The sequence below is a fragment of the Gadus macrocephalus genome, chromosome 7 (assembly GCF_031168955.1).
Source record: "Gadus macrocephalus chromosome 7, ASM3116895v1".
Lineage (NCBI taxonomy): Eukaryota > Metazoa > Chordata > Actinopteri > Gadiformes > Gadidae > Gadus > Gadus macrocephalus.
This window is the reverse complement of record NC_082388.1, coordinates 2,904,789-2,929,742: the sequence shown is the minus strand read 5'-3', so window position 1 is coordinate 2,929,742 and position 24,954 is coordinate 2,904,789. Positions and strand designations below refer to the sequence as shown.

General features: G+C 44.5%; 2 protein-coding genes across 2 annotated transcripts; both read right to left on the bottom strand.

Moving 5' to 3' along the window:
• Nucleotides 1-755: 755 nt before the first annotated feature.
• LOC132461143 (NACHT, LRR and PYD domains-containing protein 12-like) lies at nucleotides 756-22,815 on the bottom strand. The gene is made up of 9 exons (XM_060056189.1): nucleotides 22,794-22,815; nucleotides 21,222-21,948; nucleotides 9,196-9,369; nucleotides 7,806-7,979; nucleotides 6,356-6,529; nucleotides 6,042-6,215; nucleotides 5,813-5,865; nucleotides 2,450-3,094; nucleotides 756-859 (listed from the first exon to the last, which is right to left on the bottom strand). The coding sequence occupies exons 1-9, from the start codon at nucleotides 22,813-22,815 to the stop codon at nucleotides 756-758; spliced, it is 2,247 nt and encodes a 748-aa protein (XP_059912172.1).
• LOC132461116 (uncharacterized) lies at nucleotides 14,161-17,226 on the bottom strand. Its single transcript, XM_060056162.1, has 7 exons — nucleotides 17,002-17,226; nucleotides 16,573-16,903; nucleotides 15,507-16,252; nucleotides 15,294-15,379; nucleotides 15,098-15,202; nucleotides 14,675-14,868; nucleotides 14,161-14,377 (listed from the first exon to the last, which is right to left on the bottom strand). The coding sequence occupies exons 3-7, from the start codon at nucleotides 15,727-15,729 to the stop codon at nucleotides 14,161-14,163; spliced, it is 825 nt and encodes a 274-aa protein (XP_059912145.1). The 5' UTR covers nucleotides 15,730-16,252; nucleotides 16,573-16,903; nucleotides 17,002-17,226.
• Nucleotides 22,816-24,954: the final 2,139 nt, after the last annotated feature.

Genomic DNA, 24,954 nt, shown 5'->3' with positions numbered 1-24,954 from the left:
GAAGAAGGGGTTCGTTGTTGATGGTGAAAGTTAGGCCGGTTCAGAGTTTCCGTTGTCCGGTTATTACCGGTCATTGACTTGAAAAAAATGAGGAAGACCGAAATTTCTTAATGTCCCCGGTCAGAATGACCAATGGAAATAATTCTCTGCACAATTTGAATTGTGTTTAAATATGCTACAGTGGTCATTTGTTTAGCCAATTCATGTTAAACAATTAGGGATTTGATTGACCCGACCTGGGCCGCCGATATTTCCCACCACTATCCTTGAGCCGGGTCGGGCCGGGCCTTTGATCAAGGTTTGTGTTCTTTTTGTTTTTGTTATCATTGCTTTATTATTTCCAAATAAGATTTGAAAAGCTTTGGAAGTTTATTTACGACACTATTTACATGGTTTCGGAGTGGTACACTTTGACATATTAATACAGTTCAGCGAGAAAGGCGACGAAGAATAAAAAGGGGGCGTTCCAGTCTGCGTAAACGGGAACCCCCACCACACGAGAACGCCCATTTGTGTCTGCAGTGGGATGATATTGGATTAGTTTACCGACCACCAATGACCCAGGAGGGCCCCGAAACGGTCCCACCCCCTAGAACAGTAGAACCCCCAGAATCCTTAGCGAAGGCCCTCGTCTGCCAGACCCCAGAGTTGGCAGGAGCCCTGGGGGTGTGGTCGGGGACCACCTCCTTCGGGGCCCCCACCGGGATCCGTCGTAAGGGGCCGTTGGAGCACCGTCCTCCGCCGCCCTCCGACGTCTAGTCCGTCGACGGCCACGCCGGCGGCTGGGACGAGGAGGGGTGGCTGTGGCTGTGGCGCGCCCCGTCCCCCCGCAGCCCTCCCCCAGCCCCAGCTGCCCACACTACGGCGGTTGGTGTTTAGTCCCGTTAACACGGCAACAGTTTGACGTTATCCCGGGTAAAGTGTTAGGCAAGACGTTAGCCTAGGGCTAGTCATGGACCTACAGAGTGGTGAAGCCACGCCCCTTCCGGTAGAGCCCATGGGACCTATGAGATCGAAGGAATATGAATGGGTTTCAATGGAGAGAAAGTAATTATTTTCTGGTCCCAGTCTTTATATGCCCCGGTTTACACATATGTTGTTGGTGGATTTAAATGATAATTTTTCATGCAAAGAAAACTAAACATTTTCGTGAAGAAGTTTGATAACGGTTTTTTCCAAGGGGAGGATAAAAGCTTCCCAAGTGGTGAAAACCATTATAAGTTTGGTCATGTGGAGAGTTAGTCATGCCGATGGGGAGATTGTCGGTCTTGTCCACGCCGGTCGCAGGGAGCGTGACGGCACGTACGAGACATGTAGTCTATCTCATTATGTTTTATCTACAGCCTTTAACTGAACTATTGCACAAAAATGGAGACGGAGAGAGAGTGAGAGAGAGAGAGAGAGAGAGAGAGAGAGAGAGAGAGAGAGAGAGAGAGAGAGAGAGAGAGAAAGAGAGAGCAGGGGAGAGAGACAGAGAGCCGGGGAGAGAGAGAGACAGAGAGTGTGTATCCGGGCGTCTGTCTGTGGTTTCTTTCTACAACCGACACAGAAACACTGAGGCACCCCCCCCCCCCCCCCCAACCAAAACCAAGGGAAGAGAGAGAGAGAGAGAGAGAGAGAGAGAGAGAGAGAGAGAGAGAGAGAGAGAGAGCAGAGATAGAGACTATGTGTGTGTGTGTGTGTGCGTATGTGGTTTTTTATGCGTGTGTGAACGTGTATGTCTAAATCAGGATTATGACAAAAATTATGATATAAGAGCCCTTAAGACCAAAACTGGTGAAGTCTGAAAATATACAAAGATTTACCATCAATAGGTATTTTATATACATTTCAAATAATAAATGTGCTTATCTAACTATGGGAGATCTTAAAAGCCTTTTCATGGTTTATCATGCTATACCAGAAGAGAGAGAGAGAGAGAGAGGGGGGGGGGGAGAGAGAGGGGGAGAGAGAGAGGGGGGGGAGAGAGAGAGAGGAGAGAGAGAGAGAGAGAGAGAGAGAGGAGAGAGAGAGAGAGAGGAAGGGGGAGAGAGAGAGAGGGAGGGGGAGGGGGAGAGAGAGAGAGAGAGAGAGAGAGAGAGAGAGAGAGAGAGAGAGAGAGAGAGAGAGAGAGAGAGAGAGAGAGAGAGAGAGAGAGAGAGAGAGAGGGAGAGAGAGAGAGAGAGGGGGAGAGAGAGAGAGAGAGAGAGAGAGGGGGGAGAGAGAGAGAGAGAGAGAGAGGGGGGGGGAGAGAGAGAGAGAGGGGGGGGGGGGGGGGAGAGAGAGGGGGGGGGGGAGAGAGAGGGGGGGGGGAGGGAGGGACTAAGTGTGTGTGTGTGCGTGTGCATATGTGTTTTTTTTATGTGTGTGTGTGAACGTGTATGTGTGTATGTGTAGGTGTGTGTCCGTGCCTGTGCGTGTGTGTTTGTGTGCGCGCCGGGGGGGGCAGAGGGGGCGGAGGGGGCTGCACTTTTTTTTTTACCACACTGAGTCTGCCCCCCGCTGCCCCGCCCCCTCTGAGGGATCACAGACGCCCCGGGGCCCCGCGCCCGTTTTGTTTTTCTACAACCGACACAGAGAGGCTGAGGACCCCCGCCGCCATACCCAGAACCCCACCCCCGGAGGAGGTCCTCCTGGGTGAAGGAGGACCAGAAGGTGTGGAGGTGTGTCAGTGTGTCTGAGGACCCTCCTCCACCTGGGGACACTCTGTAGAAGGACAGAGAGCCAGCAGGCCGGTCCAGATACACTCCTACTCTGGTGGAGCCAGCGGGGCGGAGAGGGGGGTCTGTCTCTATACCGTTGTACCGGGCATAGTAACGACCATCATAACAATAAAGACTCCAGGACTTGTTGTTCAGTCCAAGCCTGCTGTCAGCACCCCCTCCTCTCCTTGTGATTCCTCTGTATGTCACTCCTATATTAACCCATCTTTCCCGCTCTACCTCCCAGTAACAGCGGCCAGTCAGAGCCTCTCTACCCAACACCTGGGACAGGGAGTCAAATCTGTCTGGGTGATCCGGATACGACTGGTCCTCTCCAACCACCGTCACCTTCCTGTTGTCCTCAGACAGAGAGAGTCGTCTGTTGGCCGTGTTGGGGTCCAGGTCATAGGCATCTGAGGGAGAACCAGACATGATGAGCTGCTGAACCGCTCTTCATCCTCATCATCATCATCACTAGTACTGTTCTCCTGCGCTCTATGTACATATGAACAGATACATACTTATACATATGTACTAGGGCTGTAACGATACACAAATTCACGATTCGGTTTGTATCACGATTTTTGACCCACGGTTCGATACATCCCACGATTCTTTTAAATTTAAAAAGCATTTTATTTAAACAACACTTAAATACCAATTATCTTAATGTAACATTTAATAACAAATAATTTGGAACACTGAACAGATTTGAACCGAAAGAATACTATTAAAGTATAGCTAAATTAATAAAGAAATAACCAAAGATTGCAGTTGGAGGATGCTTTTTGCTGGTAGGCATAATAGGGCCCCTTTAACTGTTTGGTTGGTTTATTCAAATATCCTTATTAGCGCTTCTTATTAGGCTATGTAGCTTAAATAATGACATAATCAGGCCGTATAGAATGCAACATGTTTAATAGCCTAACTTTCAATAGATGAGGAAAAACATGAACGTCGCAATAACGAGGCATAGTGTTACGAGTAGCATATGTGTGTGCGGGAGAATGGCAGTGTGCGTCTGCGTGTGTGAGTGACGTCAGCGAGTGAGTGGACGAGCGAGGAGAGCGAGCGGTAGCGCGTGTGTCTAGTGAAGAAGCGAACGAGTCCGGTAGAATAAAGTACCCATCCTGTCAATAATCGGTGGCCGCTTCATTCCGACCTATAAGCAGACAAACTGCCAGTCAAATCACACAAAACAATAGAGACAGGATCACACAGGCAATTTTTTTCGCGCTTGGCCCACTCTGGATAAATGTCGTTCATATCGCATATGAGGACTTCGACGGCTGTGGAGAAATGCAATCCTCCGTAGCCACGGAGAGCTGTGATCACAGAGAGGGCATCTCGTCACATATTTGCGGCATCGATAGGAGGCGGCGCTGTCAGCAGACTATTATTTAGACAAATTATTAGCAAATTTCAATCTGACAATTTGACCGAAGAGTTAGAAAGGGCATATCGCGCTTCTGCCTTCTCACACCGCGAGACAGGATCATGGCTTTGAGTATCGCGATATTAGTCTGGCTGAACGGAAGTGGACAGCGTCTATTGCCTAGCGTCGGATTTGGCCGCGACTCCTCCCCTTCCGGTTGCTGGCGTTCCCGTATTGTGCTCCCCCTCATACTCGGAAACTAGGCAGTATGGCGAGTTTTGAAGAGGACTTTGACGGCGCTGTAAAGTTGGCATGTTTGGCTCTTTCCGTCGAAAATTGCAAAGAACTGCTAAAGATTTGCTTACAGCAAATCTTTAGCAAAAAGATTTGCTTACAGCTTACAGAAGAAAGATGTTCTATTTTGCATGGACACCGCTGCTGCTTCCTGGGCTTAGCCCCGCCCTAGACGATTGTGATTGGTTTAAAGAAATAAAAACAGGCCTGCCCAGTTTCCCCACGGATAGACGGCTCGAGGTAGCGTGGCTCCAGACCATTCTACTTGCTGTAGTTTGGTCTGGCTTTGCGAGACTATGTGATGATAGATACACTATTGCTTCAGACCCCGCCTTCACCGCACCTCAGCCCCCTCCCTCTCACCGCCCCCCGTAGCCCCCCTCCCCCTCCTCAGCCCACTCCCCCTCACCGCCCCCCCTAGGCCCCCCCCCCCCACACCGCCCCCCGTAGCCCCCCTCCCCCTCCTCAGCCTCCTCCCCATAAGCCCCCCCTTACCCAGGACCGGGACCCTCAGCACCCCCCCAGCACCCCCCCCTCAGTAATGTGAGGGGGGGGGGGGGGGGTCATGTGATGTTATAGTTACTCTATTGTTACATTAGTTTCATTATAGTCCGGGATCCAGGACGGGACCCTCAGCCCCCACTCAGCATCCCCACCGCCCCATCACCGCCCCCCTCAGCCCCGTCACCCCTCCTCTCACCCACCCCCCCCCCCCCCCCCTCCCCCGAGCCCAGACGTTAGCTTCATGATGATTATCATGATTATGTCTGATAATAATCACTACACTATTAACCATCCAATACATAATATATCAATGTAATACCTGCTGGGTTTTATACAAGCAGGTTTATTGTGATGGTGGACAGTGTTAATATACGTTAGATAAATGATGTCCATAGACATCTTATATGATAGACGGAGCATCGAATGCTACCGCCTACTGGCGCTGACGAGACGCGGGGCCGCCATCTTGGAGTGGTCATCCGCTCCACTCAGTGTAATCCGTTTGGCTGGAGCAATGAACTAATTAATCATACCTCACTAAATACCACTGATTTTCATGCGGTTTTTTGTCATACGTGTAGCTATGATAAAGGCCACATGGTTTGGCGTGTTTTATTATTCAATACTAATTATACCAATAGTACGGTAATGTTAAATCTTGCTTGTGAAAAGTAATCCCCCGATTCCTATTATGGATTGTCCGCCGATTTGAGCAGGAATACGCTGAACAACATCCCGGCATACTGTTTCTGCTGCTGTTGCTGCTCCCGGTTGACCACTCCAAGATGGCGGCCGTATTTCTCGCGTCCCAGCAGCCAATGCTCCGTCTATCTATAAGATGTCTATGCATGATGTCAGCCATCATCTTCATTTCCAGTAGGATCTGATCTCACTTCCTGCTGTGTGGATGGACTTTCCATCTCAATAGTGAGTGTGTGTTGTGATGAATCAAACAGACACTTACACTTCTTCAGAGCTGGTTTCAGCCTCCACACTCCACCGTGCTCCACACTGGTGGGTAAACAAAGTGAGAGCAGCATGTTGAAACATTCACCTTCATCATCTGCTGTCTCATAACGTTCTGCACAACATGAGTGACAGCTGCCTCTTCAAACCACTTCATCTAGCAGCGACATGAATCCTAGTAGGAGACTTTGTCCCTGAGTGGTGAGCTGTCCTCTCCATACCTGAGAGTGTCCAGTCTCCAGCGTGGATCCTCCAGTCCAGCAGAGAGCAGCGCAGCTCCAGAGTCTCCTGGGTGATTGTAGCTCAGGTCCAGCTCTCTCAGATGGGAGGGGTTGGAGCTCAGAGCTGATGCCAGAGAAGCACAGCCTTCCTGTGTGACCAGGCAGCCAGACAACCTGCACACACACACACACACACACACACACACACACACACACACACACACACACACACACACACACACACACACAGTGAGAATTATTACTTTTCTGGAAGTAAATCTGCTCTGATTTGGAACTGTTTGAGTGAAACTGACCTGAGAGTTTCCACTGTACAGTGTGGACTCCCCAGTCCAGCAGAGAGCAGCTTCACTCCTGGATCCTGCAGATCATTGTTACTCAGGTCCAGCTCTCTCAGAATAGAGGAGTCTGAGCTGAGAACTGAGGCCAGAGCTTCACAGCATCTCTCTGACAGATGACAGCCTTTTAAACTTCACACACAATAAACGGAACACTTTAGAAACTGTGATTAATGTTGAATTTGAAATTTGTTATTAGACGTTTCTTTAGTTCAACTAAATGTCGATACAGTAGATCTTAAAAATATGAAAAACTTCGAATTCAGATCATTTAAGATTCAGCAAACTCCAGAAAATGTCCATATAAAGATCCAGTTCTAAGAAGAACTCTACTCTAAAGTCCACCTTACTGTCCGACTACATGATTATGAATAGAATAGGAATAAAATAAAACAAACACCTTATACCATCATTAACAAACTGAATCCAAGATACAACTTTTACTCTCATGGCAACACAAATAGAGTGAGATTGAGGTCTTGTGTTTGATAAGATGAGTGGTAATGGCGCTGTGATGCACGCAGACTGCCAAGGTTCAGTTCAGTGCTGGGTTAAATAGCGGCTGTATTGCAGCGCCAGCTTGATCGCTCTATTGGGAAACACGACCCACTTAAGTTCCCCTGAAGACACTCTGCTTTAATCAGAAAACTAAAACACTGGTTTGTACTTTGTGCAAAGTTTCATTTAAATGTCACCGCAGCACTAGCGTTATTCAAGAGCCTGTGAAGAAATGCACTATTCTGGATGACCAAGAGAAGAAGATTAATCCTAAATGGAGTATTTTATCCAATCAGCAGCCGGTTATTGTAAGTAGGTATTTGATTGAGGAGGAGGAGGAGGATGAAGAGTTGGTTGGTGAGGTAAGCGATGTCACGGCGCTGGTGGTAAAAACAGAAACAGACCCCCTATCAGTGCTTACGTTAATTTGTAAAGTGGGACGTCCCGGAGTGCAGAGGGGGGGTGGATCCAGTGACTCAAAACGGGGGTTGATAACGGTATACACTGCCTACGTAGCTTCTCTGACTAAAAAAACCTAAACAACACTGTGTGTACATCAGGGAAATGTTTATTTTAATTACAGAACATGCATGGTGGGAAATGTAAAATAAAAGAATGCATGGCAACAATCGATTTCACAAGCAGCATTTATCCATCAGACTATTAAATGAACCAGGATCAACGGATTGCTGCGTGCGCGCCGCGGTGACGTTGTGGATTAGAAAATAATCCATTGTTTTACCGTTAACATCAATCTAAATTAATCCACTGCCAAATATGGATCTTGTTGAAACTCTGACGTGAGATTTTACTGGGGCACAGCAGATCAATACTGGGGCACAGCAGATCAATACTGGTCCTCTGATGTGGAAATTGTGGTGGAACTGTTTGACCATTGAGTGAAACTGACCTGAGAGTTTCCAGTGTACAGTGTGGACTCCCCAGTCCAGCAGAGAGCAGCTTCACTCCTGAATCCTGCAGATCATTGGTACTCAGGTCCAGCTTTTTCAGACTAGAGGACTTGGAGCTGAGAACTGAGGCCAGAGCTTCAAAGCATCCCTTTGACAGATCACAGCCATTGAGGCTGCACACACAATAAATAAAACACGTTAGGATCTGTGATTCATTTTGCATTTGAAATTTGTTATTAGAAATGTTTTATTAGTTTACCTATATGTCAATACAGTAGATCTTGAAAATTTGACTAATTTAGAATTCAGATAACTAAAGATTCAGAAAACTCCAGAAAATGTCAATTTTTTTTTTTAAACTTTACTCTAAAGTCCACCTTACTGTCTGACTACATGATTATGAATAGAATGGGAATATAATAAAACAAACACCTTATACCATCATTAACAAACTGAATCCAAGGTACACCTTTAACTGTCATGGCAACACAAATAGAGTGCGATTGAGGTATTGTGTTTGATGAGTGGTAATGGCGCTGCGATGCACGCAAACTGCCAAGGTTCAGTTCAGTGCTGGGTTAAATAGCGGCTGTATTGCAGCACCAGCTTGATCGCTCTAATGGGAAACACGACCCACTTAAATTCCCCTGAAGACACTCTGCTTTAATCCGAAAACTAGAAAAACACGTTTGAACTTTGTGCAAAGTTACGTTGAAATTTCACCGCAGCACTAGTGTATTCAAGAGCATGTAAAGAAATGCACTATTCATGATGACCCAGGGAAGAAAATAAATCCTAATTGGATGCGTGTGTGCACGTGCGTGTGTGTTCTTACCTGTGCGTGTGTCAATGGCGGAGCCGTTATGTGTATGGGCAAGTGTCGCTGTGGTGTGTGCCTGTGTGTGCTTCTGTGTATTTGTCGCTGCCTTTGTCTTGACATGGGGTGTGTGCGCATGTGTGTGTGTCTGTGTGTGTGTGTGTGTGTGTTTTTGTGTCTGTGCGTTTCCGTGTATGGTGGTGCGCATGTGCGTGTGTTTGCGGTGTGTGTATGCGGTGTGTATGTGCGTGTTTGCAGTGTATGTATATGTTCGCGCGTGCTGTGAGTGTGTGCGTGTGCGTGCGTGTGCGTGCGTTCGTGCGTGCGTGCGTGCTTGTGTGTGTGCTGCAGGCTTCTTGGCACATGTGCACATGAGTAACTTTGAGTAACTGGTGCGACTGGCCTTTTATTATAGTAGTAAGATAGTAGCCAGTAGAAAATGTGTCTTGATTACCGAGACGACATAATTTACATATTTATTTAGACTTGTTAACATTCTGGAGGCAAATCTGTTCAATGTCCTCTGATGTGGTACTTGTGGTGTAAATGTTTGACCATTGAGTGAAACTGACCTTAGATTTTCCATAGTACAGTGTGGACTCCTCAGTCCAGCAGAGAGCATCTTCACTCCTGAATCCTGCAGATCATTGGTACTCAGGTCCAGCTCTCTCAGACCAGAGGAGGTGGAGCTGAGAACTGAGGCCAGAGCTTCACAGCATTTCTCTGACAGACTACAGCCATTCAGCCTAAACATACAATAGACAAAACACATAAAGAACTGTGATTAAGGGCGCACTCACCCTAGGTCATAAGTCTGTTTTACACCTGTACCGTGCTCAAGTCTAGATTGTTTGGTTAGTGTGAGCACGCCAACCGTACTCAAGTCCACTTCAATTCTGTGGCATGAGCACACTTGGGAGAGGTGTGCTCAGGAGTTGTTTAAACTTGAATTTTCCGCTCACGGGGCCGAGCAGCGTCTTCTCGTCTGCCTCCACCGGGTCAAAGGACACTATAGAAGCGCGATAAATCTGCGTTAATTTTTTAATGCGTTATTTTTTCTGTGATTAATTCATCAAAATGAACGCGTTAATTTGACAGCCCCAGTTTAAATAGCATTTAGCTGGGCGATCTCTAGAGAGAATAAAGTACTGTCGCTTCCCTCTCTCTCCTTTTTCCCACTCACTCGTGACCTCTCACCCTTCCCACAGAAGACCCTGAAGTCTATTTATCAACGCATCCTGTTGGTTAAACCCAACGGGCCAATTGCCCTGTCAGTTAGCATTGCTGCGCTTTAAAACCGTACTCCTTAAAACAGAGGTTTTGGAGTTTAACACGCAGCTGCGCACGAGGTTGAACGTGATTGCTGTGAAACGACTCGTACAGGATCAGCTGATTCCTAGTTGACTCGGTTTAAACTGCTTGGAAACCAGAAGTACTCTAATTTCTAGTATACCCCAGCAGATGCAGTCTTAACTTATTGGTGGATGCATTTTGTGCTATAATTACCAACAAAAACTTAATGGGAATGTAAAGTGAACTTTAATATAATAAAACTATAATAAACAAAAACACTAATAATGTTGACATATATTATGAAATAGTCTAGGCTACTTTTTGTGGAAATCTGAGTCTGGAATCTGCCCTCACCTACGTCAATCAATTACTTGTCATTGTTTTATCTTGGTGTGTGTTTGCAAACGTGATTACTTAATTAATTGAAGACAAACTAATAGGCCTATGCAAGTAATAAGGGTGCATGCCTATAAATTACAACGAGGAGCAAAAATGATATTTGCTGCACTGCATTCGAGATGTTGTGGACACGGTGGAAAATCCAAGGAAAAACACCACCACCATGCTGCGAAGAAAGGCTATTTGGGATAATCTGTCAAACACATTAAACTGTAGATTTCCAAGCAGAAGACCGAGCAGCCCGACACATTTAAGAAATCAGTGGAAGCGCTTGAAAGTAGAAGCGCGTAAAGCTCTTGCTGATTAGCGCGACCAAGACCCCGTATTGTACTGAAGGCCTATCTGGTGTAATAAATGTAAATGTATCATACCTATTAATAATAATCCATAAAACTAATTCTGTGTGTGTGTCGGTTGATGGAGCCTTGTTTCATCCTGCAAACTGGTTTAGTCTCCTCTAAAACCACGTCAGTTTCGAGATGAGACTAACACGCACAAAATACGCCCTCTAGTGTCTGATGTGAATTTCTCTGAAGACACAGCAATGGAGATCAAGGTAAAACACAGCGGCAGGTTAAACCACAAGTACATGTTACACAGCAATGGAGTTTAAGACGTCACGTGACTTCTTGAGTTTAAAACTGTGTTAAACTATAAAAAGTGGCTAAGCTAGCGACAGAGCAATTGCCCCAACGCGTCCATATAAGCAAACGTACTGAACAGTAGACATTGATAGCTAGATATTTGAATAAAGTTAATTAATTTAAAGGTTGGGTATGCGATTTTCGAAACACCAGCAGATTTTGAAAATACACAACTCAAATGGTCCTACCCCCTCTCCTTCAACGCTGACTCTGACTCCACCCATTCCAAGTACCTGAACGCGCAATCATGCACGAGCGCAAACACAGATGCGCGAGAGCGAGCCAGGCTAGCGTAGGTTTTCGTTAAACAACATGGCACTACATTCAGCTGTAAGTTGCACCAGATATTATAAACATTAAACGGTCAAAAAAATCATTACTATTTTTAGAAAATGTATGTTTGTTTCATATAATTGTATTGGAAGTCCTGGTTTTCACTAGGGTTGCCGCGGTGTGGACATTTTCACACAGTCTCAACACCGGTATTACCGAGTAGGCCTATAAACGGTATAAACTTTGAAACTAGGTCAACCGCCATCTTCTCCGTCAACTCTCCTCTCACACTGTGACAGCGTCTGGCAGCGCGCCAATTCTCGATGACAGCGTCTTATTACGTTCTATATATAATAGTATATAATATAATTGTATATAATATCACGGCAAAAAGCTCTGCGCCTCCAGATGGCCGTAGCGCGGTGAGCTCTCGTAAGGATTGGGCTTTGCAGGTTTGTTTACCAGCGTTGCTATGGTTAATAATAAATCGCTGTCTAATCAATACTTCATTCACTGCCTCTTCCCACTAACACCGGTAACACTGTATACCGCGGCAACCCTAGTTTTCACCCAAGTTTATGGCAAAATATCATAGCCTGTCAAAATGAGCTAGATGACCTTAGCCTGGTCATCATAGCAATGCTTTGGCCAACACTAGGTAAGCATAGTTTACTGTGCTCCATCGCTATTTTGTTTAACAATGGTGATTTGTGAAAGATTACATTTTGTGTGCTATTCACCACTACCCTTCCTTTGATTTATTATGTTTATTTATTCGTTTTCACTTCAGAGCTTGCAGGTAGAGACCGCAGGTTCGGAGTCACCTGTCCACCAGCCACAGACAGACAGTCGTGGAAGAGGAAATGGTAGAGGCAGAGGACGTGGCAGGGGAGAAGGCAGAGGACAGCCAAGAGGACGTGGCAGGGGACAGACCAGAGGACGTGGCAGGGGACAGACCAGAGGACGTGGCAGGGGACAGACCAGAGGACGTGGCAGGGGACAGACCAGAGGACGTGGCAGAGGCTTGATAAACCTCACTCAAGAGGACATCCATCGAGTTGAACAGCTCCAAATACAGCGAACCACACTTGAACAGGTATTTAAAACAGTTGCCAAATTTATGTTAGTATTAAAATGATAATGAACAATGGCTTTCAAATAACTTTAACATTTTTCAGACCACAATTCGACAGTTGACCTTGGAGCAGTCACATGAGTTACTGGAGCAGTGCCTGAATAGGGAACCAAGCATGATTTTCGATTTACACCGCCTCATCTTGGGAACACCGCCTCATGACAGCACCCCTTTGCCAACCCCAGAGCAACCCACTTGGTGTGTTTGCACCCACTGCAAGGATATGCCCACAGACGCAGAGAGAAAGTGCTGTGGGCAGACCCCAGAGAACTGTATGTCCTTGCTGCCACACATGGACTTGTTCATCTTGGAGGAAGGTGTCCTGCGCTTGGCCAGGCGTATATGGAACGATGTCCGGGCTGAGGAAGATGCTGCTGAACCCGGGGAAGCCAATAAACAGTTCAGATACGCAGCGTACAGACAGTATGTGGTTTGGCAACACGGCGCCTTGGGAGAAGGGCGAAGGGTGGTCATTCCCAGCTGTTGTGTATGGAGGATTCGGGACAAATACCCAGACCCTTTTAATCATTACACAGGCTTCCTCCCTAGCAGGGTGTAGTGGGTCGTATCCTCAAAAGTTTTTGCTTCCGTTCTATATCTGTTATATGATCATGTTACTGTTTGTCTTTTTACACCGGTTCACAAGTTGCAAGTAAATTATTGTTTCTGAACATAATTTGTGTCTCGTCTTTACTAAACAAATAACAACCAAAACAAAAAATGTTTACTGCAATTACACCATGACAGAAGCCTATAAGAACAATAAGCTTACACAAAATACTAAAAAAGACGATTGGGGGAGTTATCAGATTTTTTTATTATTCAATTTTTTGAGGATGGCTCCAGGCTAGCTCTGATCAAGTGGGGACTGTGCTGTGAACACAGAAAACACCAAATTCCAATAATTAAACCATGACTATTTTCTTACAAAGAAATACATGTCTTGTCACTTTCCCATATCTGCTGAAATTTACAGTAAGTAGTAAAGTGAACTGATATCGGCATAGAGAAAAAGTGAATGTCAAATACACAGCTACTATTCCAAACTTCAATGCCATTGAAGAAACTAACCTAAGCCTCTGCTGACTTGCTTCTGCAAGAGTTCCTCAACACTTGGGGCAGGGATACCAGATAGGACTCCCAGCCTGCGTGGATCTTCTGGTCTTGAGGGTCTGGACCGTGCAAACCCCCCCGGAGCAGTCAGCCTTCGCTGCAGGATGATGCTCTGCAGTTGAGGAATGTAGCTGAAGTCCTTGTCCACTTTAAGTGTGCACAGCCGCCACGTCCTCGACCTCTTACTGTAGTTCTTTCCAAACCTGATAACAGAGAGATGGGACTCATCAGAGAAAGGTTTTCAGCTGAATGTAACAAGTGATAACATTTGTTACACACCACGGGTGAGTAACAAACTGATGACACGTCACGTGTACACCAAGGCAAATGAAGGAAGCAAATCAACAAATATTTCCAATAATTAGAGTTATCATGACATTGTCTCATGTATATGAGAATGCAAAGCACTAGGCACCCAGCAACCCAAGTCTGCACATGAAGCTACACATTTACAGGAAAAGGAGGGGTCCAGTCTTGAAGTTATGGTTTTAGGTCCTAAACAGATGAGGGATATCCACAGGAGAAAGGTTTCTCGACGCAGAGCGAGAACTTGTAGATAAAAGGTAGGAAAGCAATGCATTACACAGCTAAGCTTTTAGTGAATGGATGAAAAGCCATCATGAGTCCCAACTCATGCATTTCACTCCTATGAACAGATTACCTTGGTGCTAAGACTATTTTCAACAGCATCTTTCAATATTTGAAATCTTGCTGAGGAGTGTGATAGAACTATACATACTGTATTGAGCCGTCTTGTCTTCTCTTGGCCGGTCTGTGAAGATGGTGATTGTAATCCAGGCCAGCCAACAATGTCCGAGCTTTATACCCTTGTGGTGAGAAGCTGTGGCGCTTGCTAGCGTACATGAGTTGTGGAATGACTCCAATTCTGCTGTTGACCTGAGGGTGAAAAATAAATCAGAAGTAGGGTTTAGATGTAATGTCACCAAAGCAAATTTAATCAAAAGATCAGATCTCCACACATTTAGAAATCGGCCAATAGTGCCAAGACATGCAAGTGGAGGACTGAGACTGGCTTTATACTACTACACAACTACTGTTATTCGAGTCTACAGACCAAATGCATTATAATGAAAGCTCCAGACGTACAGTCCGTACTGCAGCCGGTGGTCAGGAGATCCTTGTTCCTACACAGAAAAGGACTACTACTGACCCACATTGAGTTGGTCGATTTACCTGAAAGGAAGATACAGGTGGACATTTTTCAGCCAGCGGATGTCCATAATGATTTCCCGCAGTTTCTGTTGTGCAGGCGAATTCTTGACAATCCAGTCCTTTTCATGGCTGTCCACCAGAGGACCATGACGACAAGCACCGAGGGCCCATTCGTGTTCACCCGTGACATGGTGCAACAGTCCAGCCCACATATCCTGCATATCAGTTTCAAACATTATCAATTTCAATGTAGAAAAGATTTCATAGAACTGCACAAATCTGCAATGAGCATGAATTGTGATTTTATCCAAAGTTTGAGTGAGGGCCAGGCCCAAGTTTATTTTTAACCTTGCTTTATTCTAGATCATTCACCTCAATTTACAGCACAGAATGTAAAACCAACAAATTATACATCCAACTTTGTGTGCATAACTGTGTACTTACAAAGAACTCGTAGTAAGTGCCCGCAATCTTACAGCAATACCAAAAGTGATTGCAAATGTCTCGGTCCCACTGGAGCAAGATTGAACATGACTTCTGCTGCCCTGCCTGGACATAGAAGCAATACAGAAACACAGATAATTTCATCACTTACTGGTACATGTAGTTCTATACAGTTTTTTATTGGTCAATGACTTACCGCTACAATTTTTTTACTCAGGTTTTTGGAACCATGCCAGATGTCCAGACAGTGCACCACCCCGATGTCTTTGTACATCCCTTTGCCTACAAGAGAAAAATTACAATGCAACCACTGTAAAACATAATCAATCTAACACTGAAAAAACACTATGTCTTATGTGTAGCCAGCAACTTTCAGAAAAGGGTATTGGTGTATAACACTTCAACTTACTGAACAGGGCCTTTATCCCTAGGTGGCCATCTGTGCACACTTCCTGAACTTCCACATCTTTACGTAGAGCATCTATGGTGCGAATGAAGCCCTCCTTCTCCATGGCAACAGAATTTCTATTCGTCTCCCTTTTGTCCAGGTTGACAATTGACATTATTTTTTTTGAGTCATTGTCCATTGCCGTGTACGTGCAGTACTGTGCGCAAAATCCCGGACTGTCCATGCGGCCATCACCTTTGAATACAAATATCAATGGCAAAAATTGTAAACACACAAAAGGGAGATAAAGGACAAGCCAACCACTGAAGGGGGTAGGAAAATGCAAAAGGTCATGAAACCACAAACTATTGAGTAGTAAATAGACGTCTAGTTCACACAGAGTACATGTCTTGCGAAAAATTCAGTTGACTTTGTTGTCCATGACTGACATTTACTGACTACAACCTACTTTGTGACTCACCCAAGACAACAACTGGCCCTTTTGAACGTAGCTGGGCAATTATGGCAGATCTTTTCTCATTCCAGAACTCTGTAATACTGTCAACACAGTAGTTGTTTTGTATGGCAAAGAACGTTGATCGACCGACCATACCCATGTTCAAAAACTTGAACAACAGTTCAATTTTGGAATAGTTATTGCCTGATAAGAGTATGTTGGTGGCCAACATAAAGTCTCCACTTGACATTCCATACTTCATAGATGGCTGGGAGCTCCACCGCCATACTGTGTGGCCACGTGGACACATCTATGATAGCATAAAAATAAATAAATGAAAATTAGAGCAAAAGCAGTCAATAACATAAACTTTAGGACATACTATCGCAATCTCATTTGAAATTTAGCTTCAATAGTGTTTTTTCATTTGTAGTGAATGAATGCGATCAACACGCTTCCGCAAATCAGAATAGACACCCCTATCGTTTAATGATTTGAAACCTTGTGTGTCCTGATTTGCTTGCAGGACATCATTAAATCGCACGCAAGAAAGCATGGATATACAGAGTTTAGCTAAAAGTCATTTATGAAACTCAGAAATGGGTCAGTAAAAAAAAGAAAATAACCTACCCATTCAATGATGGCAGCTGTGCCCCTGGTTCTGACACTGACTTCGTATGGTCTTTCTGCACCGCAAATTGTATTGGTTTGTGGATCCTTTGCTTTGCACATACTGACAGGGATGATAAGGTAGTCGGTAAGCTGCTTCAGACAGTCATGGTAAGCGATGGATGCCCCACGGCCTATGATGTCTTCTTCAACCACAACCCTCAGAGATTCTGGCAATGGGACATCGACATCTTCTGCACTGTTGTGTTGCACTGTTCCATGTACCGCCTCCTCAAGGCTAATAGCTGGCAGTTCCTTCAAGCAAATGTTGGTTTGTAGAGTGCCACCATACCTATATCAGATAAAAGTAGAAATAGGATAAATTGGTGCTAGATACTGAATGTATGACAAATATATCCATTTAGAAAGTCCTTTGAAATGCACATGTACCTCACACGGATACGAGGGACAAAATCTACATCGTCACCATCATCATCGTCGTCTGAGTCTAGGTCCTTAGTGTCACCTTCTTCTAAGGTTGATACAGAGGCACTGTCCATTCCTGATTGCCATGTGACATCATCCCAGTCAATCCTGGTAAGGACAGGTAAAATAAATGGGTTACAGTGCTTCAGCAATCCACCTTTTTTCAGTACTCCCCTGTTCCTATCCATTTGACTTCAGTCCTGCTCTTTCCTGTAATTTAGTATATTTTTTGGAAAGTGCTTGCTATATAAGTTCGAACCTCCTCAACAGGGAGAAAACACCAAGCAGTAGCCAGGAAAACAAAGGGCAAGCATTAAAAGAGTAATATATACAAGTAGACTATGACTTACGTGGAATTGACAATGTCGTTGAATTCTTCTGGATTGATTGAATTGGTTTTTAGATCCAGCGGCGACATACTAAAGGGGATAAGGATGGTGTGGTATGACATCAAATGTGTCTATGTACATTACCTTATAAAGGCTAAAACTTTCCTGGTAGTACCCTGACCGTTTTGACAGGAGATGCCAGAGGAAACATTCATTCTAACCGACAAACCGCATATACAACAGACATAATCAGAGCAGACATAATCAGAGCATCATATGACACTTCTAATCAATAAAAACTGTGTAGGTATGACCAGGAAAGGTTGAGTCTTTATGTAATAAAATGAACATATCTAAGCTTACAGTTATTTGAAAACCTTACTACTGTCAACAATGTCTTTGTGTTAGGTTACCTTGTATCAAACTCCCCAACAGGAACCTCGTGGTAGGAGCTCTCGTGCACCTCTTCAATCCCTTCTAAGACAAAATCTCTCTCACCACTATGAAAAAAATAGAAAAAAAATAAAATAACAGATCCTGAAAACAATACCATTTTGACCACATTTGTTTGAATTTTCTGTAAAATATATTATTTGGTCAGCAGAAAAAAAAAATATATAAAAAATATGCAATGGGTTATTTTTTCTTTTTTTATATGAACTAGTAGGCAGCACATATAGATGGACTTGACAATAAATGAGGGCCTGGTATTACCTCAATGTCAATGCCACAGAAACACATGGCTAGACGTGTTCTACAAAACATTAACACCAAAGCACTTTTGAGTCTTTTTTTTGGGACATACAGGTAAACTTTCCTGGTAATAGCCTAACCGTTTTGACTGTCAACCAACACAGTGTGTTTATGAGTCAATCCACCAGAGTGTTGGAATGACTGTTCCCTGTGACATCAGCAGAGGAAGTGTATTCTTGCTGGATCATCTACCATCTAGCAACAATGAGCCAGACAGCAGGAAACAACCTGCCCTGGCATGAGATGCCAGAGGAAATGGTCATTCCAACCACCAAAACGTATGTACAACAGACATAATCAGAGCAAGCTTTCTGGCAAGATAAATCTCTCACAACATTCTCACAAGTTCAATGCCATAATAACTCAAGGCATTGGCATAATGTATACAAAGTATAGTTTAGTAAGAGCAGTCTTTACTTTCCTGATCATGTTTCAAGTGTTCTAGACTCACTGGTCAGAAAGTACACTCACCTGTCAGATGTCTCAGAGCAAATTGTTGACAGAGCAGGAGGAGGGGGTCGCATACCACTCTTGCAAGGGGTTGAGCTGATTTTCTCATAACTGCAAAAAAAAGAAGTGTATATTTGCAGCGTTCTTCTATTCAAAACTGCACGATTCAGAGCAATGTGGAACAACTCCACTAGCACTAGACTACACAAGCTCTAGTCTCCATACACACATAGTTCTATCTGGCAACTGAACTGTTCTACAGAATCGCTCACATCAATGGGATCGTGTCGTGATGGTCCGCTCAGCACTGTACTCCTCGCTATTTTTTTTAATTTTGATTCAAATTTCTAACAGACGACCGAGATACATTCATATAAATAAAACAAAGTTTATGATCAACACAACGCTGAAGTTGGCATCCGATTCGCAGCATCCGATTCGGCTTGAAAACCACTTAGAATCTTCAAATCGGTCCTGATTGAAAACCACTACACCTATACTCTTCAAATCTGGACTACATCATCACAGTGAGGCTATACATTATGTAAAACATAGTCTCAGATTTTTGAAACCTTTACCCTATTTGTGAAAAAGCAATGCGGTCTGGACCCCTAAATGAGCCTGTATTGCATTTTCACAAATAGGGTAAAGGTTTCACAAATCTGAAAATATGTTTTACATAATGTATAGCCTCACTGTGATAATTTAGTCCAGATTTGAAGAGTCTAGGTGTAGTGGTTTTTAATCAGGATCAGTTCTAATGCGGTCTGGTCCCCTAAAAAGCATTAAAATGTGCCTTTATTGCATTTTCACAAATAGGGTAAAGGTTTCACAAATCTGAAACTATGTTTTACATAATGTATAGCCTCACTGTGATCATTTAGTCCAGATTTGAAGAGTCTAGGTGTAGTGGTTTTCAATCAGGACCCGTTCTAATGCAGTCAGGACCCCTAAAAAGCATTACAATGAGCCTGTATTGCATTTTCACAAATAGAAAAAAGGTTTCACAAATCTGTAACTATGTTTTATATAATGTATAGCCTCACTGTGAAAATTTAGTCCAGATTTGAAGAGTCTAGGTGTAGTGGTTTTCAATCAGGACCGATTTAAAGTGGACCAGCTGCCGAATCGGATGCTGCGAATCGGATGCCAACTTCAGCGTCGTATGATCAACTATGTATCGTTTCCCTGGGGATATTTCCACCCCTGTTTGAACGAATATTCGAAATTCTAATATAAAGTGACAGCCCTACTACGGGTAGTTCCACAAATGCCCGAAGGCGCTTGATTTGAAATACATTTAGGGAAATACAGATTTATGAACTATAAAAGATTACAAGCCTATCGCCAGGACCACAACACTGCAATTGTTTGTGTTATCGAAGCCAGATCCATATGCTAACAGCTAGATCCCATAAAGACACGTTAGCCATGTGGTTTTACTGTCGTGTAAATTACAAAAATACTCCATGACATGTAATAATTCAGCAATTATCGGCTTACCTGTCCAGCAGAAGAAATGCCACACAAGCATCGGTTTTAAGGCCCTTCTCGTCCTTCAGTTTCCGCCAACGTTCGAACGAAGCGCCTATGAGTACTCTTGTTTTCATTTTTTCTTTTTCAGCATTTTTATTATCAACTACTCTCTGAAAAATAGTTCTCTTTCTCTTTGCAGGTGGTGGTGGTGGTGGTGGTGGGGATGGTGGCGTCTTGTCTGCCATTGAAATTGTTTGCTACTGCTAACATGTGCTCGACAAACTGGAGCTTGCTCTGGGTCACGAGCTCTGGGTCACGAGTACTTCACGAAGGGGTCGCGCGCGGGGCGCGGGGGAGGGGGGGAGGGGGAGTGCAGTACGACCGTTGGATTGACGTACTTACTGTCCAATGAAACTCGGTGGCAATGGATATGATTGGCTGGAGTTTTTCGAGCCCTGCACGTTCCACAGATGATTGACAAGTTTAATTTTCATGTCAGTACTTCTAACTCAGTGGCTGTAAGCGGGTTATGATAAGGATTTCAAGTAATTTTGCAAAAATGGCCAAAAAAGCAAATCACCTATGCAACCTTTAACTATTAATTTTTTTTGTTAATTCTTGGCTTTCCTTATTTATTATTTGAATTTGACTTTTCACCCTGGTTACAATCTGGTAAGGATGCCCACTGGGCGCCTTCCTTGGGAGGTGTTTCAGGCACGTCCAGTGGGGAGGAGACCTCGGGGAAGACCCAGGACTAGGTGGAGAGATTATATCTCAACACTGGCCTGGGAACGCCTCGGGATCCCCCCGTCAGAGCTGGTCAATGTGGCCCGGGAAAGGGAAGTCTGGGGCCCCCTGCTTGAGCTGCTCCCCCCGTGACCCGACCCCGGATAAGCGGATGGAAATGAGATGAGAATGAGATGACCCTGGTTACAAAGAAATGTGTGTATTGCGATGCAATTTTTTTATTATTATTTATTTTAATTTGAATATTCTATTCTATATTCTTTTTAGTTATTTTAATTTGAATATTCTACTATGAGGTATATTGGGTTGTTATAATAAATGATATTAGCGAACCTATAGAGATGTTTTATATATTATTATAACGTTTATATTCTAGCATTATGTTTATTGTGTTGTGTGTATTGTAATACATGTTATTAGTGAACCTACAGAGATGTTTTGGAGGCTTTGACCACTGGCAGCAGCCTCAGAAGACCCTCCTCTGAAGCAGAGTATTTATTCAGGTCAAACACGTCCAGCACCTCTTCTGACGACAGTAAGGTGAAGACCAGAGCTGACCACTGAGCAGGAGAGAGAGATTCTTTGGAGAGTCTTCCTGATGTCAGGGACTGTTGGATCTCCTCCACTAGAGAACGGTCGTTTAGCTCATTCAGACAGTGGAACAGATTGATTCTTTGCTCTGTAGAGAGATCTCCACCTATCTTCTTCTTAATGTAAGAACCCATTTTCTTACTGGTCTTTGAGCTACTTACTGTCTTTCCCAGCAGTCCTCGTAGGACAATCTGATTGGTCTCCAGAGAGAGGCCCAGGAGGAAGCGGAGGAACAAGTCCAGGCGTCCGTCCTCACTCTGTAAGGCCTTGTCCACAGCACTCTGGTAGAGTTGGACATTTCCTTTGTTTCTAGAAAAAATAGACCAGAGGAATTGTCGTTGTCCTGAGAGCAGATTGTCCCCAGTGTCGATGAATGACATAAAGACATAAAGGGCAGCTAGAAACTCCTGGATGCTCAGGTGGACAAAGCAGAACACATTGTCCTGGTACAGCCCACACTCCTCTTTAAAGATCTGGGTGACCACTCCTGAGTACACTGAGGCTGCTCCGATATCGATGTCACACTCGATGTCGCCTCGTAGAAGATCAGGTGGCCTTTCTCCAACTGGTTAAAAGCCAGTTTTCCCAGAGAAACAATGATATCCCTGCTCTGTGAACTCCACTCTGTTTCAGCTATTGAACGATACTTCCTGTCCCCCAGCATGGACTGAACCCTCAGGAAGTGGCTGTACATCTGAGTCATGGTCTTGGGCATCTCTTCTCCCAGCTGGGATGTTTTGAAGAAGTTGTCCAGAACTGTAGCAGTGATCCAACAGAAGACTGGGATGTGACACATGATGTGGAGGCTTCGTGATTTCTTGATGTGGGCGATGATTGTTTTGGCCAGTGTCTCCTCTGTGAATCTCTTCCTGAAGTACGCCTCTTTCTGTGGATCGGTGAACCCTCTCACCTCTGTCACTAAGTCAATACACTCAGCAGGGATCCTATTGGCTGCCGCAGGGCGTGTGGTTATCCAGATGCAAGCAGAGGTAAGCAGGTTGCCCCTGATGAGGTTTGTCAGCAGCACATCCACCGAGGTGACCTCTGTGACATCAGTACAGATCGGGTTTCTCTGGAAGTCCAGAGGAAGTCGACACTCATCCAGACCATCAAAGATGAAGACAACCTGGAACAGGTCGTATCTACAGATTCCTGCTTCTTTGGTCTCATTGAAGAAGTGACAAAGAAGTCCCACCAAGCTAAACTCTTTCACTTCTAGTAAATTCAGCTCTCTGAAAGTGAAGAAAAACGTGAAGTGTATGTCCTGATTGGCCTTGTCTTCAGCCCAGTCCAGAGTGAACTTGTGTGTTAAGACGGTTTTACCAATGCCGGCCACTCCAGTTGTCATAATTGTCCTTGGTTTTTTCATTGGTTTATCTTGTCCAGGTAAGGGGTTAAAGATGTCCTCACATCTGATTGGTGTTTCCTCCATGGCTGGTTTCCTGGAAGCTGTTTCAATCAGTCTGACCTCATGCTCCTGGTAGACCTCTCCGCTGCCTCTCTCTGTGATGAAGATCTCTGTGTAAAACTCATTCAGAGGTGTTGAATGTCCTGCTTTAGCGATTCCCTCAAACACACACCCGAACTTCTTCTGCAAATTGGATTTTATTTTATTTTGGCACTCGACAGCAGCAGATCCTAAATGAGAAAAAAACAGAAGACATCAGTTAGTGTATGGTGATCAGTGGAAACAGAGGAAACAGGTCAATATTTCCTCTAAATTATAAACTTCATGATATTTATTGGCTTCATGACTTGTGGTCGGAGAAGTTGGTCTTGAGAAGGACTTCATGTTACAGATTCAAAATCTTCATCAGTGAAGATGGGGGAAGTGACTTACCATGCTGATGTAACAAGATAGTTCTGCATCTCTTCCACTGAGTTATTCTGCTGTTGGTATGCTGTACAATGTCTAAAGGTGTCATTGCATCGTTTTTTTTATTCATTTTGCGGTGGTCACTAGTAGCAAGAAATCCCCTGTGAGTCAGTTTTGGTGAAAAAATGCTCTTGTGCTCCTGTTTCACGCTGTTCTAGTGTGGAGGAGGAGGTTGGTGGGGAGGAATGCCAGGATTTTGGCTCTTACTCCAAACAGCACTGTCCGTCATAGAAATACAAACAATTAAACTACCAGAGAGAATCAGAGAGAGGGAGAAGGAGAGAGAGACACAGAGAGATCTTTTGGCCAAGAAAGCAGAGTTGAGGAAGAAATGTTTGGATTGGACATTCATTCACCGTGAGCGCGGCCCGGGCACTCCGGCGACTCCCAGCCGTCACGACTCCCCTCGTGGACCGGTACCGCGGGCACCGTGGTGCCGGACCAGTAATATATATCTGGATCAAACCATTTAACCTGATACCCCCACTACCCTACATATCTGGATCAAACCATTTAACCTGATACCCCCACTACCCTACATATCTGGATCAAACCATTTAACCTGATACCCCCACTACCCTACATATCTGGATCAAACCATTTAACCTGATACCCCCACTACCCTACATATCTGGATCAAACCATTTAACCTGATACCCCCACTATAACCCCTACATATCTGGATCAAACCATTTAACCTGATACCCCCACTATAACCCTACATATCTGGATCAAACCATTTAACCTGATACCCCCACTACCCTACATATCTGGATCAAACCATTTAACCTGATACCCCCACTATAACCCTACATATCTGGATCAAACCATTTAACCTGATACTAGGGCTGGCCCGAATGCCATTTTTCAGGCTTTGAATACTCGTTGGTTTTTCGAGCGAGTAGTCGAATACTCGTTCCAGAAAAACGCACCATCAAAAACAACATTAATAATCCCTATATACTCCCTGGAACCGATTTTGACAGTATCTGCATATTTTGTTGAAGATTTAATAGCTTTTGAACGTTAATTAGTAGGCCTAAGTAAGTTCCAAATCAGCTGTCCTCTGCCATCTCAGCCCTTACGGGAGCTTTTCAATTCATCCTGGAACATGCATCTTTTCAGGGAATTTGTACAATAAATCTATAACAAATACTGAATATTGATTGTCTTATGTGTCCATATTATATCCATTATATTGACCGGGTATTCCCAAGACGCTCACGCTCTGCAGCAAGCTAGTCACAGTTGATGGGCGTGGTGCTGTACAGCGAACGTAAACAAACAGCTAAGCTACGGTTAGCATTTCGCTAAGCATTACTTTTCCTCCCGAGATCCCGCTAATGTTGTGTTATAAAGTTAAGGGAAACAAGATATCTATTCTTCCTCCACCTCTCTCGCTTCTCTGCTTGGTGTCGCTTATAGTTTGGCTCCCTCGCTCTGGTAACGTCACGTAGAAAAAAACGAAGCTCCGAATACGGATTTAAGCTTTGAATACTAATTTTCCGTACGAGTATTCAAATATTCAAATAATTCGGGCCAGCCCTAGTAACTACAGTGCAGGCCCATTGGGGCCCGGAGCTCGGAGGGACCCGTGTTCTAGGCCCCACGGTGAGTGGTCTCATGGCCCAGTCAGGGCAGCTGCACCTGTTGACAGGGCCTGGTGCTGGAGCACTGATCGGCTAAAGTACCTTA